This window comes from Mustelus asterias, chromosome 15 (genome assembly GCF_964213995.1).
Source record: "Mustelus asterias chromosome 15, sMusAst1.hap1.1, whole genome shotgun sequence".
NCBI lineage: Eukaryota > Metazoa > Chordata > Chondrichthyes > Carcharhiniformes > Triakidae > Mustelus > Mustelus asterias.
The window spans coordinates 65,274,851-65,291,099 of NC_135815.1; the positions used below are offsets into that span (position 1 = coordinate 65,274,851).

The 16,249-nt window shown below is 45.7% G+C and overlaps 1 protein-coding gene across 3 annotated transcripts in view; it reads right to left on the reverse strand.

Moving 5' to 3' along the window:
• tulp4a (TUB like protein 4a) overlaps positions 1–16,249 on the reverse strand; it is a 469,011-nt gene that overhangs the window by 148,257 nt on the left and 304,505 nt on the right. For all 3 annotated transcript variants that reach the window (XR_013499659.1, XM_078229991.1, XM_078229993.1), the window contains exon 7: positions 14,128–14,352. Coding sequence is in view for 2 of the 3 variants with exons in the window: in XM_078229991.1 (XP_078086117.1) it covers positions 14,128–14,352 (225 nt within the window). In the remaining variant the exon portion in view is untranslated. The remainder of the gene's footprint in view (positions 1–14,127; positions 14,353–16,249) is intronic.

Below are 16,249 nucleotides of genomic sequence, written 5' to 3' on the forward strand. Positions count from 1 at the left end.
GCATCATCTTCCACACGTCTGTCTCTCCTGGAGTGTGTGTGGGTGTCGTGAGTAACTGGTGGGGACTATACAGTCCAACTGGAACAGTATCTACAAATGTGTTACTGAGGATGAGTTTCCCCATATGTGCACCAACGGAGGGCCCCCAACGGTTATAGATCAGAGCTCACTGTTTTATGTCTGTTAATGATATGTGTTATTAAATTTATTTTTGATATTCCGATTACAGTACTGACATTTATGGGTAAACAGGGAATTAGCCAAATCAACATCAACCGCTAGGAATTCGGGATCCTGTTGATTGAATATTTAAATAGTAGCCCCATATAGTGGTCAACAGGGGGTTACACACCCATTTGACCATCTCATCTATATCTTCCTGTAACCCAAGACACTCAACCTCACTGTTAACCACTCGGCCAATCTTTGTGTCATCAGCAAATTTACTGATCCTACCTCCTACATAGTCATTTATATAATTTATATAATTGACGAACAATGGGGGGCCAGCACGGATCCCTATGGTACGCCACTGGTCACTGGCCTCCAGTCACTAAAGCAGCTGTCTGTCATCACCCTCTGTCTCCTACCGCTAAGCCAATAATCAACCTTATCAGATCACCCTGTATCCCATGTGCATTTGCCTTCTTAATAACTCTCCCATGTGGGACTTTGTCAAAGGCTTTGCTGAAATCCGTGTAAACTACATCAACTGCACTACCTTCATCCACACACTAGGTTATATGCTCAATCAAATTTGTTAGGCATGACCTCTCTCTGACAAAACCATGCTGACTATCCCTAATCAAACTTGCCTCTCCAAATGGAGGTAGATTCTCTACTTCAGAATCTTCCCCAGTAATTTCCCAACCACAGACATGAGACTCATTGGTCTGTAGTTCCCTGGCTTGTCTCTACAATCTTTCTTAAATAGTGGGACCACATCAGCTGTTCTCCAGTCTTCTGGCATGTTCCCGGTAGCCAGGGAGGAATTAAAAATTTGGGTCAGAGCCCCTGCAATTTCCTCCCTTGCCTCCCCCAACTGCCTCGGACACAATTCATCCAGACCTGAAGATTTGTCCACACTTAAGCCTGCCAATACCTTGTTAATTCCTATGAATTTCTCTAGAGCCTCAGTGTCTCTCTCCGAGTTCCATAACTACCTCCTCATTCTCATGGGTGAAGTCAGATGTTAAATATTCGTTTAATATCATACCAATGTCCTCTGCCTCCACCCACAGATATTCCCCCTTGGTCCTTAAAGAGCCCTGGTTATCCTTCCTGCTGATATACTTCTGGAATAAGACAACGGAAGGCCAGTGAAGTAATGGTAAATCATGATGCCAAGGGTCCCTCATGGCTACCAGGAACAGTTGACTCTAGGATGGGGTCGGTATCCAACAAAAGATGCATATGTGAGGCCATCTAGAAAAAACATCTGGGCCAGGTGTGGGCCCTGAAATCACAATTCATTTAAGAACCATCTATGCCCAGTGGGCCGAGATCTATGGAGCATCTTCAGGGCTGACCTACCCAGGCTCTCCGTCGTTCTTACCTGGATAGTCACATGAGCAGCCTGGGAATGGAGGGATACAAACGATTGGTCTAGTTGGACCAAGGAGCGGCACAGGCTTGGAGGGCCAAAGGGCCTGTTTCCTGTGCTGTACTGTTCTTTGTTTGTTTGTTCATAGTTAGGACTTCAGAGTTCAAAATGGACACTGGACGAAGCCAAGGTTACTCCTTTGCTTCCCGAGGAATGGAGTGAACTGGAACTCCAGCGCTCATGTCATAAGAGATGAGCACCTGTTTGATACATCCCGTACAAATCAGACACCGAGTTGAAGGAATTGGATTCGGCGCTAATATGCTGCAAGAAACCCCTGAGGGGCGTGAACTGCTGAGGTTCCTTGGACCTAAGAGCTTAGAAACAGGAAAGGCGCAGTCACTATGTTGGGGGTGTACTACAGGCCCCCCAACAGCCCAAGGGAAGTGGAAGAATGGATATGTCAGGAGATACTGGATAGGTGCAGGAAATATAGGGTTGTTGTAGTGGGAGACTTCAATTTCCCTGGTATAGACTGGAAATCGCTGAGGGCAGGGACTCTGGATGGTGAGGCATTTGTAAAATGTGTACAGGAGGGTTCGTTGGAACAATATGTGGACAGCCCAACTAGAGAGGGGGCTATACTGGACCTGGTGCTGGGGAATGAGCCCGGTCAGGTCTTCAAAGTTTCGGTTGGGGAACATGTGGCAAATAGTGACCACAATTCTGTTAGCTTTAGGATAGTGATGGAAAAGGATGAGTGGTGTCCCAAGGGTAAGGTGTTGGATTGGGGGAAGGCTAACTTTATTGGGATCAGGCAGAAATTGGCAGCTCTTGATTGGGAGAGGCTGTTTGAGGGTAAATCCACATCTGGTATGTGGCAGTCTTTTAAGGAACGGTTGTTAGGGCTACAGGACAAGCATGTGCCTGTAAAAAAGAAGGATAGGAAGGGTAGGATTAGAGAACCGTGGATAACCAGGGAAATTGAGGGACTGGTCAAAAGGAAAAGAGAGGCGTATGTTAGGTCCAAGCAGCTAAAAACGGAGGGAGCTCTGGAGGAGTATAATGAAAGTAGGAAAATACTCAAACGGGGAATTAGAAGAGCAAAAAGGGGTCACGAAATGTTCTTGGCAGACAGGATTAAGGAGAATCCCAAGGCATTTTATTCATACGTTAGGAACAAAAGGGTTGTTAGGGAAAAAATCGGACCTCTCAGGGACAAAAGTGGGGACTTATGCTTGGAGCCCAAAGAGGTAGGGGAGATCCTAAATGAATACTTTGCGTCGGTATTCACTAAGGAGAGGGATGTGTTGACTGGGAGTGTCTCAGAGGGGAGTGTTGAACCGTTGGAGAAAATCTCCATTACAAAGGAGGAAGTGTTAGGTTTGTTAGAGAATATAAAGACTGACAAATCCCCAGGGCCTGATGGAATCTATCCAAGGCTGCTCAGGGAAACGAGAGGTGAAATCGTTGGGCCTCTGACGCAAATCTTTGTCTCGTCACTGGACACAGGTGAGGTCCCAGAGGATTGGAGGACAGCCAATGTGGTCCCGTTATTTAAGAAGGGTAGGAAGGATAACCCGGGTAATTATAGGTCGGTGAGCTTGACGTCCGTGGTGGGGAAGTTGTTGGAGAAGATTCTTAAAGATAGGATGTATGCACATTTAGAAAGGAATAAACTCATTAACGATAGTCAACATGGTTTTGTGAGAGGGAGGTCATGCCTCACGAACCTGGTGGTGTTTTTTGAAGAAGTGACCAAAATGGTTGACGAAGGAAGGGCCGTGGATGTTGTCTATATGGACTTTAGTAAAGCGTTTGACAAAGTCCCTCATGGTAGGCTAGTGAAAAAGGTTGGATCCCATGGGATAAAGGGGGAGGTGGCTAGATGGGTGGAGAACTGGCTTGGTCATAGAAGACAGAGGGTGGTAGTGGAAGGGTCTTTTTCCGGCTGGAGGCCTGTGACTAGTGGTGTACCGCAAGGCTCTGTATTGGGACCTCTGCTGTTTGTGATTTATATAAATGATCTGGAAGAAGGAGTAACTGGGGTGATCAGTAAGTTTGCGGACGACACAAAACTGGCAGGACTTGCAGATAGTGAGGAACATTGTCAGAGGCTACAGAAGGATATAGATAGGCTGGAAATTTGGGCAAGGAAATGGCAGATGGAGTTCAATCCTGATAAATGCGAAGTGATGCATTTTGGTGGGAATAATGTAGGGAGGAGCTACACGATAAATGGAAGAACCATAAAGGGTGTAGAGACGCAGAGGGACCTGGGTGTGCAAGTCCACAGATCTTTGAAGGTGACGTCACAGGTGGAGAAATCATAGAAATCATAGAAATCATAGAAACCCTACAGTGCAGAAGGAGGCCATTCGGCCCATCGAGTCTGCACCGACCACAATCCCACCCAGGCCCTACCCCCACAAGGTGGTGAAGAAGGCATATGGCATGCTTGCCTTTATAGGACGGGGCATAGAGTATAAAAGTTGGGGTCTGATGTTGCAGATGTATAGAACGTTGGTTCGGCCGCATTTGGAATACTGCGTCCAGTTCTGGTCACCACACTACCAGAAGGACGTGGAGGCTTTGGAGAGAGTACAGAGGAGGTTTACCAGGATGTTGCCTGGTATGGAGGGGCTTGGTTATGAGGAGAGATTGGGGAAACTGGGGTTGTTCTCCTTGGAAAGACGGAGGATGAGGGGAGACTTAATAGAGGTGTATAAAATTATGAAAGGCATAGATAGGGTGAACGGTGGGAAGCTTTTCCCCGGGTCGGTGGTGACGTTCACGAGGGGTCATAGGTTCAAGGTGAAGGGGGGGAGGTTTAACACAGATATCAGAAGGACATATTTCACACAGAGGGTCGTGGGGGCCTGGAATGTGTTGCAGGGCAAGGTGGTGGAGGCGGACACACTGGGAACGTTTAAGACTTATCTAGACAGCTATATGAACGGAGTGGGAATGGAGGGATACAAAAGAGTGGTCTAGTTTGGACCAGGGAGCGGCGCGGGCTAATTGTTCCTGGTTTCTCATTTCAAGGCTTCATTCTATGATCATCTTGCTGGTGCCAGTACAGAGTGAGACTGCGGATAGTTGGGAACCTGTCTCGGGGGCAGGGAATTCATATGGTGTTCGTGGAAGTGGAAATGACTAGGGTTGGGAAGCATTTTCCGATCGGGGCCATTGTGATCTCCTGGACTCGTTTCGATCGCCTCAGGGGGTCGGAGAGGAATTTCCCAGATTTTTTTCCCCATATTGGCCCTGGGGTTTTTCACTCTGGGTTTTCGCCTCTCCCTGGAGATCACATGGTCTGGAATGGGGGGGTGGGGGTAAGTTAATAGGTTGTAATGAACAAAGCATCGTAGCTGTGAGGGACAGCTCGGTGGATAGGATATTGGTATGTAGATAGGCTGGAAAATTGGGCGGGGATCCTGGATTCAGGATTCAATCCTGGACCGGGGAGCGGCGCGGGCTTGGGGGGCCGAAGGGCCTGTTCCTGTGCTGTATTGTTCTTTGTTCTTTGTTCTTTTGTTCTAAGGGGGGAGGGCTGTGATGACCTCAACAAGACCATGAGGCTGGCTTCTTGGAGTATGAGCTCCCTGATTTAGGTAACGATTGCTTGCCCAATCAGGAAGTCTCATTTCTGTGAATAATGAGGAGTGTCAGGGCACTCTAGATTATGACTTTGTACTTGAAGCACATTTAGCAGTGGAGATAAGTTTGTAAATAAAGGGAATCTGGTGAAGGGACACTGGCTTTTGAGGAGTTATTTCACAGGGGAAGTTGAGAAAGTGCATATAGGCATTAAATAGAGGGCGGGAGTAAAATAGTCCCCCTTGGGAAATAAAAAAGGGCAGGTGGCAGAAGTGTTAGTGAGGGATCACTTTAGGACCAGTGACCATAATTCCATTAATTTTAGGATAGCTATGGAGAATGATAGTTCTGGCCCAAAAGTTAAAATTCTAAATGGTGCTGCGGGGGCAGATGGTTACAGACAGGAATTTTCAAAAGTTGATTGGGGGAGTCTGTTGGCAGGCAAAGAGATGTCTGGTCAGTAAGTGGGAGGCTTTCAAAAGTATGTTAACCAGAGTTCAGGGTAGGCACATTCCTTTTAGAGTGAAGGGCAAGGCTGGTAGAAGTAGGGAACCCTAGATGACGCGGGATATTGAGGCCCTGGTCAAGAAGAAGAATTAGGCATATGACATGAATACACAGCTGGGATCAAATGGATCCCTTCAAGAGGATAGAGGTTGTGGGAGTACAGTTGAGAGAGAAATCAGGAGAGCAAAAAGGGGACAGGAGAATGCTTTGGCAGATAAGGCAAAGGAGAATCCAAAGAGCTTCTACAAATACATAAAGGGCAAAAGAGTAATAAGGGAGAGAGTAGGGCCTCTTAAGGATCAACAAGGTCATCTATGTGCAGATCCACAAGAGATGGGTGAGATCCTAAATGAATATTTCTCATCAGTATTTACTGTTGAGAAAGGCATGGATGTTAGGGAACCTGGGGAAATAAATAGTGATATCTTGAGGAGTGCACATATTACAGAGAAGGTGGTGCTGGGAGTCTTAAAGCGCATCAAGGTAGGTAAATCCCCGGGACCTGAAGAAGTGTATCCCAGGACATTGTGGAAGGCTAGGGAGGAAATTGCGGGTCCCCTAGCCGAGATATTTGAATGATCGATTGTTGCGGGTGAGGTGCCTGAAGATTGGAGAGTGGCAAATGTTGAGCCTTTGTTTGAAAAGGGCTGCAGGGAAAAGCCTGGGAACTACAGGCCAGTGAGCCTCACACCTGCGGTGGGTAAATTGTTGGAAGGTATTTTGAGAGACAGGATCTACAGGCATTTAGAGACGCAAGGACTGATTAGGGACAGTCAGCATGACTTTGTGAGTGGAAAATCATGTCTCACAAATTTGATTGAGTTTTTAAAGTGGTAACCAAGAAGGTAGATGAGGTCAGTGCAGTCAACGTTGTCGACATGGACTTTAGCAAGGTCTTTGACAAGGTACCGCATGGTAGGTTGTTGCATGAGGTTAAATCTCATTGGCTAGGGTGAGGTAGCAAAATGAACACAAAATTGGCTTGGTGATAAGGCGTTAGGGAGAGTTGTAGAACAAAGAGATCTTGGGATACAGGTTCATAGCTTCTTGAAAGTGGAGCCACAGGTGGAGAGGGTGGTGAAGGCAACATAGGGCATGCTTGGTTTCATTGGTTAGAACAGTGAACACAGGAGTTGGGACGTCTTGTTGAAATTATACAAGACATTGGTAAGGCCACACTTGGAATACTGTGTACAGTTCTGATCACCCTATTATAGGATCACCCTATAGAAAGGATATTATTAAACGAGAAAGAGTGTAAATGGGGCAGCACAGTGGTTCGCACTGCTGCCTCACAGCGCCAGGGACCCGGGTTTGATTCCTGACTTGGATTACTGTCTGTGTGGAGTTTGCACATTCTCCCTGTGTTTGTGTGGGTTTCCACCGGGTGCTCCGGTTTCCTCCCATTGTCTGAACGACGTGCTGGTTATGTGCAGTGACCCGAACAGGCGCCGGAATGTGGTGACTAGGGGAATATCACAGTAACTTCATTGCAATATTAACGTAAACCTTACTTGTGACTAATAAATTGCCTTCGCGACACACGACAGCGCAGAGTCGCTGAGCAGAAACTGATAGCCAAGTTCTGCACACACAAGGACGGCCTCAACCGGGATATTGGGTTTATGTCACACTATTTGTAACTCCCACAGTTGCGTGGACCTGCAGAGTTTCACTGGCTGTCTTGTCTGGAGACAATACACATCTTTTTAGCCTGTCTTGATGCTCTCTCCACTCCCATTGTTTTGTTTCTTAAAGACTGGATTAGTTGTAAGTATTCGCATTCCAACCATTATTCATGTAAATTGAGTCTGTGTCTTTATAAGTTCTGTTTGTGAACAGAATTCCCACTCACCTGAAGAAGGGGCTCAGAGCCTCGAAAGCTTGTGTGGCTTTTGCTACCAAACAAACCTGTTGGACTTTAACCTGGTGTTGTTAAACTTCTTACATGGTGACAGAAGACAGAGAGGGTGGTTGTAGAGGGTTTGTTTTTCAAACTGGAGGTCTGTGACCAGTGGTGTGCCTCAGGGATTGCTGCCGGGTCCACTGTTATTTGTATTAATGATTTGAATGAGTGTTTAGGAGGCATGGTTAGTAAGTTTGCAGATGACACCAAGATTGGTGGCATAGTGGACAGTGAAGAAGGTTATCTAGAATTGCAATGGGATCTTGATCAATTGGGCTGATGGATGGCAGATGGACTTCAATTTAGATAAATGCAAGGTGATGCATTTTGGTCGATCGAACCAGGACAGAACTTACTCAGTTAATGGTAAGGCGTTAGGGAGAGTTGTAGAACAAAGAGATCTTGGGATACAGGTTCATAGCTTCTTGAAAGTGGAGCCACAGGTGGAGAGGGTGGTGAAGGCAACATAGGGCATGCTTGGTTTCATTGGTTAGAACAGTGAACACAGGAGTTGGGACGTCTTGTTGAAATTATACAAGACATTGGTAAGGCCACACTTGGAATACTGTGTACAGTTCTGATCACCCTATTATAGGATCACCCTATAGAAAGGATATTATTAAACGAGAAAGAGTGCAAATGGGGCAGCACAGTGGTTAGCACTGCTGCCTCACAGCGCCAGGGACCCGGGTTTGATTCCTGACTTGGATTACTGTCTGTGTGGAGTTTGCACATTCTCCCTGTGTTTGTGTGGGTTTCCACCGGGTGCTCCGGTTTCCTCCCATTGTCTGAACGACGTGCTGGTTATGTGCAGTGACCCGAACAGGCGCCGGAATGTGGTGACTAGGGGAATATCACAGTAACTTCATTGCAATATTAACGTAAACCTTACTTGTGACTAATAAATAAACTTTATAACTTTTACTTATAAAAGATTTACTAGGCTGCTACCAGGACTTGATAGTTTGAATCATAAGGAGAGGCTGGATAGACTGGGACTTTTCTCCGGAGCATAAGAGGCTTTGGGGTGATCTTATACAGGTTTATAAAATAATGAGGGGCATAGACAAGGTAGATAGTCAACATCTTTTCCCAAAGGTAGGGGAGTCTAAAACTAGAGGGCATAGGTTATGGTGAGAGGGGAGAGATACAAAAGGGTCCAGAGCAGCAATTTTTTCACACAGAGGGTGGTGAGTGTCTGGAACAAGCTGCCAGAGGTACTAGTAGAGGTGGGTACAATTTTGTCTTTTAAGAAGCATTTAGACAGTTACATGGGTATAGAGGGATATGGGCCAAACATGGGGAACTGGGACTAGCTTAGTTGTTAAAAAAAAGGGCAGTATGGACAAGTTGGGCAGAAGGGCCTGTTTTTTACATGCTGTAAACCTCTATGACTTTCTTTGATCTTATCATAAAATACTGATTCTGCCTCAGCTGGAATGCTGTGTCCAATTCTGGGCACCACAGTTTAGGAAGGAATGACTTTAGCATAATTATATCAGGGATAATGCTTTTCAGTTACACGGAAACACTGGAGAGGTTGTTCTCCTTGGAGAAGAGAAGGTTGAGAGGCAGCGCTCCGAAAGCTCGTGCTACCAGATAAACCTGTTGGACTTTAACCTGGTGTTGTGAGACTTATTACTGTGCCTACCCCAGTTCAACGCCAGCATCTCCACATTAGGAAATTTGATCGAGGTGTTCAAAATCACGAGGGGTCAAGACAGGGTAAATCGAAAGTTGGCAGATGGGTCAACTTGATTAAAAATGATTGGGGAAAGAAGTAACCATAGAATCCCTACAGTGCAGAAGGAGGCCATTTGGCCCATCAAGTCTGCGCCAACTCTCTGATGGAGTATTTTGCATAGGCCCTATCCCTGTAAGTCCACATATTTACTCCAGTAATCCCCCTAACCTACAGATTGTGTGATATTGAAGGGCAATTTCACATAGCCAATCCATCTAACATGCACATCTTAGGACAGTGGGAGGAAACTGGAGCATCCAGAGAAAACCCACGCAGACACCAGGAGAATGTGCAAACTTGCACATTTGCGGGCGGCACGGTAGCACAGTGGTTAGCACTGCTGCTTCACAGCTCCAGGGTCCCGGGTTCGATTCCCAGCTCGGGTCACTGTCTGCGTGGGTTTCCTCCGGGTGCTCCGGTTTCCTCCCACAGTCCAAAGATGTGCGGGTTAGGTTGATTGGCCAGGTTAAAAATTGCCCCTTAGAGTCCTGGGATGTGTAGGTTAGAGGGATTAGCGGGTAAATATGTGGGGGTAGGGCCTGGGTGGGATTGTGGTCGGTGCAGACTCGATGGGCCGAATGGCCTCCTTCTGCACTGTAGGGTTTCTATGATTCTATGATTTCCACACAGATGGTCACCTGAGGCTGGAATCGAACTTGGGTCCCTGGCATTGTGAGACAGCACACTAACCACTGTGTCAGCATGCCACTCCGAATGGCAATACTAAGAACTTTGTACAGCAAATGACTAGGTCTGAAATGCACAAAATCGTAAATAGCACAAAATCTAGCTCAAGAGAGTATATACTTCTGGAAATTTGGCAATTGCAGAAGGTGCAATACCTGCCCCTTTATTTCCTCTCTCCGCACCATTTAAGGCCCCAAATACTCCTTTCAGGTGAAGCAACATTTCACTTGCACCTCCTTCTATTTGATCTATTGTTACTAATGTACATACGAGGGACTAAACGCAGACTGGGTGACCGCTTTGCGGAATACCTTTGCTCAGCCTGCAAGTCATGGCCCCAACCTTCTTGTTGCTTGCCATTTCAACTCAGCATCTTGTTATCATGCTCACATGTCTGACCTTAGCCTGCTGAAATGTTTTAGTGAAGGCCAACCCAAACTGGAAGAGCGGCACTTCATTTTCTGATTATGCACGTTACAGCCCTCAAAACTCAACATTGAGTTCAACAACTTTAGACTCTGAACTTCCTCCTTCATCATAACCCTTTTTTCATATCAAAAACATTTTTTGACTCAATGTTACCCCCCACCTCTCCCCCAACCAACCATCTGTCACTTGTTCTTAAGTTTTGCTTTCACTGAGCTATTTTATTCACCTTTATTCTCCCATTAACACATTCTGTTATCTTACCTTTATGCCACTATCAGCACCTTTCATAGCTCCTCACACTGCTTTCTCTGTCGCCTGTTCTCCTAGCTCCCACCAATCACTGACCTCCTCTGCTCTAGCTGCTTCACCCTTTCTTACGCAGTATATAATCCATCACATTTCTCCCTCTCTATAATCCTGAAGAAGAGTCATTCGGCTTGAAATGTTAACTCTATTTTCTGTCTCCGTAGATGCTGTAGTAAGAAGTCTCACACCACCAGGTTAAAGTCCAACAGGTTTATTTGGTAGCACAAGCTATCAAGGATGGCTATCAAGGATCTCCAGGAAGATCGCGCATATCGACACAGACCCAGTCCAACACCGACATCTCCATTCCATAGATGCTGCCAGAGCAGCTGAGCTTTTCCAGAATTTTCTGTTTTTATTTTCAGAATCCAGCATCCACAGTATTTTGCTTTAATTCAGGAAATTTGGATTTGTTTTATTCTTTCATAGGATGTGAGTGTCACTGGTTGGGACAGCATTTTTACTTCCCATCCCTAAATGGCCTTCAGAAGGTGGCAGTGAGATGCCTTCCTAAACTGCTACAATTCATGTGGTAGATACACCCACAGTACTATTTGGGATGGGATAGGGAGTTTCACAATTTTTACTCAGTGACAATAAAGGAATGGCAATATAGTTCCAAGACAGTATGGTATGTGACTCAACTTCCAGGTGGTGGTGTTTCCATGTATCTGTTGACCTTGACCTTCTAGGTTGGGGTAGAGGTTGCGGGTTTGGAAGGTGCCAAAGGAGCGTTAGTGAGTTGCTGCAGTACATCTTGTAGATGGTGTACACTGCTGCCACGTGCGGCGGTGGTGCAGGGAGGGGAAGAGATGCCAGTCAAGTAGGTTTTGTCCTGGATGATCAAGCTTCTTGAGTATTGATGGATCTGCACTCATCTATGCAAGTGGAAACTATTCCATCACACTCCTGAGTTATGCCTTGTAGATAGTGGCCAGGCTTTGGGAAATCGGAAAGTGCATTACTCTTTGCAGAATTCCCAGTCTCTGACCTGTTCTTGTAGCCAGAGTATTTAAGTGGTTGTTCCAGTTCAGTTTCTGGTCAATGATAAGATTATACTGTGCCTTTAAGAAATGTATTTTAATCATGTTTCTTTGCAGGTTTTTTTCAAGCAACTCCTAGCACTTTATTTTTGGCACCGCTTTGTCTGTAGCCAGTGTCCTCTAGTTGTTACTAAAGCAATATAATGGACATCTTGTTTATTTTTAAGCTGGACTAATGCAGTGTCCTGGGGTTTTATGAGCCTTTTGGAATTGCTGAGTACAGCATGATTGATAGGCCAGGTGCTGTCAGGGGACGTTTTTTTTCACAGTAAAATCCAAGGTTTTAGTTTTGTTTTGCTCAGAAGCTGTTTGGACTTGAGGTGGAAAACAGTGTTTCTTGTTTCCCTCTCTATGGAGTTGAAAATTCTGCTGTCCTTGAGTTGCTGTTAGAAGCTAGTGGAGGAAGGCAGCAAATTTCTGTCTCTCTCTCTCCAGAGATGTGCAGAAGGTTCCTGGACTGGGAAGCCTCAATTCACAGCAGGTGTTAAAGTTGCAAAGTCAGCATCACGTGAGCTGTTTTTTTATGCCAAGTCTGGAAAGAGGTGTATGTTTGCTGGGGTGTTGTTTGACTGATTATTGTAATTGTTTTTTCTGATTATGTTTTAACTGTATTCTTAAATAAACTTTGTTTGATAAAAGCTTCCTAGTGGGTCACTTGAATCATACTGTATGCTCACCTGTGCCAAAATCAATTGTAAAACTTAGGGTCTAGGCTATTTTCATAAAACACCTTGGAGTTTGTGGCCTGGGTCCAGAATATTGATAGAGGGGATTCATCCATGGTAGCACCATTAAGTGTCAAAGGGAGATAATAGGATTCTTTCTTGTTGGAGATAGTCACTGCCATGTTACTTGCCACTTATCAGCCGAAATCTGAATGTTGTTCAGGTCTTGCTGCACATGGGCACAGATTGCTTCAGTATCTGAGGACTCGCGAATAGTGCTGAACAGTTTGCAGTCATCAGTGAACATCCCACTTACGATGGAGGAACGGTCATGGCTGAAGACAATTTAGGTGATGTTAGGGCCAGTGTGTGTGGGTGGAGGCCTTAGGTAGCATTAATACAGCATGGGAGTGGGTGTTGAGGTGTAAGGACTAGATAGCCTAACATTTAAAAAGACAACTGGGACAAAGTCCTAGAGAAAAAAAGGAAGGCCTTTTCACCAGCCTATCTCTGCACATGGCAGCCCCTATGGCTGCTTCTGACTTGCAACTGAGGTATTGGACCTGACTCTATTCCCCGCCTCCCCCTCCCCATGCTGGCAAACAAAAAATGTGGAGATGCCGGCATTGTCTGCTTTCTTGCATCTTTGTAGAAACCTGATGTCTGTGTCGATATGCACGATCTCCTTGGAGATCCTCTCCACTTGGAGCCGGCAGTTTGCGGTGTTGATGGTAGTCATGATGTGGAGATGCTGGCGTTGACAAAAAATGCACTGTTGAGGGCACGTTTTCTGAAGACGAGTATGCTGAAACCAACCCCCCCGCTCCACCCACCCACAAAAAAAAAGAAAACAATAAGCCGAGGTAATTTGATGTTCCCTGAAATCACCCTGGACAACAAATTGTGTCAGGATGATTTCCTATATCATAAGATCGCTCTGGGTTAAAAATGTAGAAACATAAAAAGATTTATGGGCCGTTTGGCCTATTGTATTCATGCAATCCAAAAAAATCAGTCTAATCCCATCTTCCAACTCTTTCTCTGAGTCAGCATGCAGCAACCATTAAGTTACATATTATTCATTAAGGGACAACAAACATTCAATTGTTCGAGTCATTATGAATGAGGGCGATTACTATACATCAATAGCCTCAATATATATAGGCCTAGCTAGGTAGGGACATGACTGGCGCAACTTGTGGGCTGAAGGGCCTGTTTGTGCTGTGGTTTTTCTATGTTCTGTGTTCTATATAGAAAAATGCTGAGTTATGATCTGAACAAACAAGCGAAAATTGAAATAATAACGCTGGCGAAGAGTATTTTTCTCTAGTAGCATATGGGAATTGCAAATGAGCACATAATACTGAGTATTAATCATAGAATCATAGAAACCCTACAGTGCAGAAAGAGGTCATTTGGCCCAGAAAGAGGCCATTTGGCCCATCGAGTCTGCACCGACCACAATCCCACCCAGGCCCTACATATTTACCCACTAATCCCTCTAACCTACGCATCTCAGGACACTAAGGGGCAATTTTAGCCTGGCCAATCAACCTAACCTGCACATCTTTGGACTGTCTTACCTTCATTTTCACAGCGGCTATGGATGTAACATCTTTTAATGTTGCCCTAATATTTAAAATATCTACCTTAATCTCATAAAATTCTTGATGCTTTAAAGTAAAAATCATAAATACCTTAATTGTTGATATAAATGCAGCAGTGAGGTATGAGCAAAGACGAGGTGGCAGTGTTAATTTACTGAAGTCTTTCTCATCACGCAAAGAAGTAGCTATAGCCTGTTGACATAATAATTGCAAGTTGGCAATCCTGTGCTCCACTCGAACAACATATAGTGCAGGTCCAGAAGCAAGAAACAAACGCGAGTCACGGTGACCCCAGCAGATGGCTGTAATGGGACGCTGGGAAGAGAAAAAAGGTACAATTTTGCTGATTTGTATAATTCAAGGCATTTAAAGAACTTTATCTTGCCTTTTTCAACATGCAGAATACACAGCAAGATGATAGGCAAAATGTACAAGATTGAGGGTTAACTAAAGAGTATGGGCAGCTCTACGGCTAAGCATGCTATACAGGGGCAAGTGAAGAGAAGGTGCTGGAGTTACCATCAAACTCTTAGGGCAGAAATTTCTCCAAAAAATACTAAGTGTAGGACGGGCGACAAAATTGTACATTTTCTCGCCTGCTTTTTCAGCGAGGTAGAAAATGGTAATTAACGGCATTTCGTGCAATACAGAGGTATTAATGTGAAACTCCCAGTAGGAAGGTGGGGTGAAGTCTCAGCTCGCCTATGAGGCTGACTGTTGAGCTCGAGGGGCGCCAATGTGCATGCGCCCTGATCTCCCAGTAAGCTGTGTACACAGTACACTGGGAGATCTGTTGCCCCCCCTCCCCCTCCCTCCAATCGCAGTTCCCCCCTCTTCTACAGATCTCCCCCTCGCCTCCCTCATCAGGCTCCGTCTCTGCCCACCCCCTTGGCACTACCAGGGCGCCATGCTGGCAGTGCCAGAGAACCAGGCTGGCACTTCCCCATGGGCACTGCCTGGCCCTGCCTCTGAAAACCCAGGGTGCTTCAATGGCCTCCGGTCCCACCGGTAAGGTCAACACATCTGGTCCCCATTGGTGCGGACCATCTGTGATCCTCATCTGGTGAAGGGACTAAGGTAAGTGAGCCCAGAAATTGTGCCCGGGGCTTGTTAATGACATGTTAAACATGTCAATAATATTTAAACCAGCCTCATGCCCTTTCTGGGCGCGAGGCTGGTTTCGCCAGCAGAATGGGGCTGGCAAGATCGTGAGAGGTGAGAAACAGGGCACGAGCCCAATTTTCTTCGCCTTTCACCCTATCGTACTGGCTCGCCACACTGATCGACTGGCCGGTAAGATCGTGCCCTTAATTTTTCAAATTAAATATTGGCAAAGCAGGTTTGTAGGCTAAGTTTCGAAAGTTCGTCAGGCTGTTGCTTGATTAGTCTGTGAGACAGCTCTCTCAATTTTGGCACTTGCCCTCAGATGTTAGTAAGGAGGACTTTGTAGGGTCGTCATGATGTGGAGATGCCGGCGTTGGACTGAGGTAAACACTTAATAGTGTTAATAGAGGTGTATAAAAGACTTAATAGAGGTGTATAAAATTATGAAAGGCATAGATAGGGTGAACGGTGGGAAGCTTTACCCCAGGTCGGTGGTGACGTTCACGAGGGGTCATAGGTTCAAGGTGAAGCGGGGGAGGTTTAACACAGATATCAGAAGGACATATTTTACACAGAGGGTAGTGGGGGCCTGGAATGCGCTGCCAGGCAAGGTGGTGGAGGCGGACACACTGGGAACGTTTAAGACTTATCTAGATAGCCACATGAACGGAGTGGGAATGGAGGGATACAAAAGAATGGTCTAGTTTGGACCAGGGAGCGGCACGGGCTTGGAGGGCCGAAGGGCCTGTTCCTGTGCTGTATTGTTCTTTGTTCTTTGTCCATCTGCCATATTCTTGTCCTCTCACTTAGCCTGTCCGAATGCGTTTGAAGCATCTTTGCATCCTTTTCACAGCTCATATTTCCCTACTTGGTGGAATCAGCAAATTTGGAAATATTATATTTGGTTCCCACATCCAAATCATTGGTAGATTGTGAATAGCTGGGGCCCAAACACTAAAAATCTGTGCAATAACCCACTGGTAAAAGCTCGGCCAGGTAACAGGAAACAAAGTTGGCATAAATGGGACTTTTATTGATTGGCAGGATGTGACAAGTGGTGTGCCACAGGGATTAACCCTGGACTATCTGGATAACAAAGACACTTAAA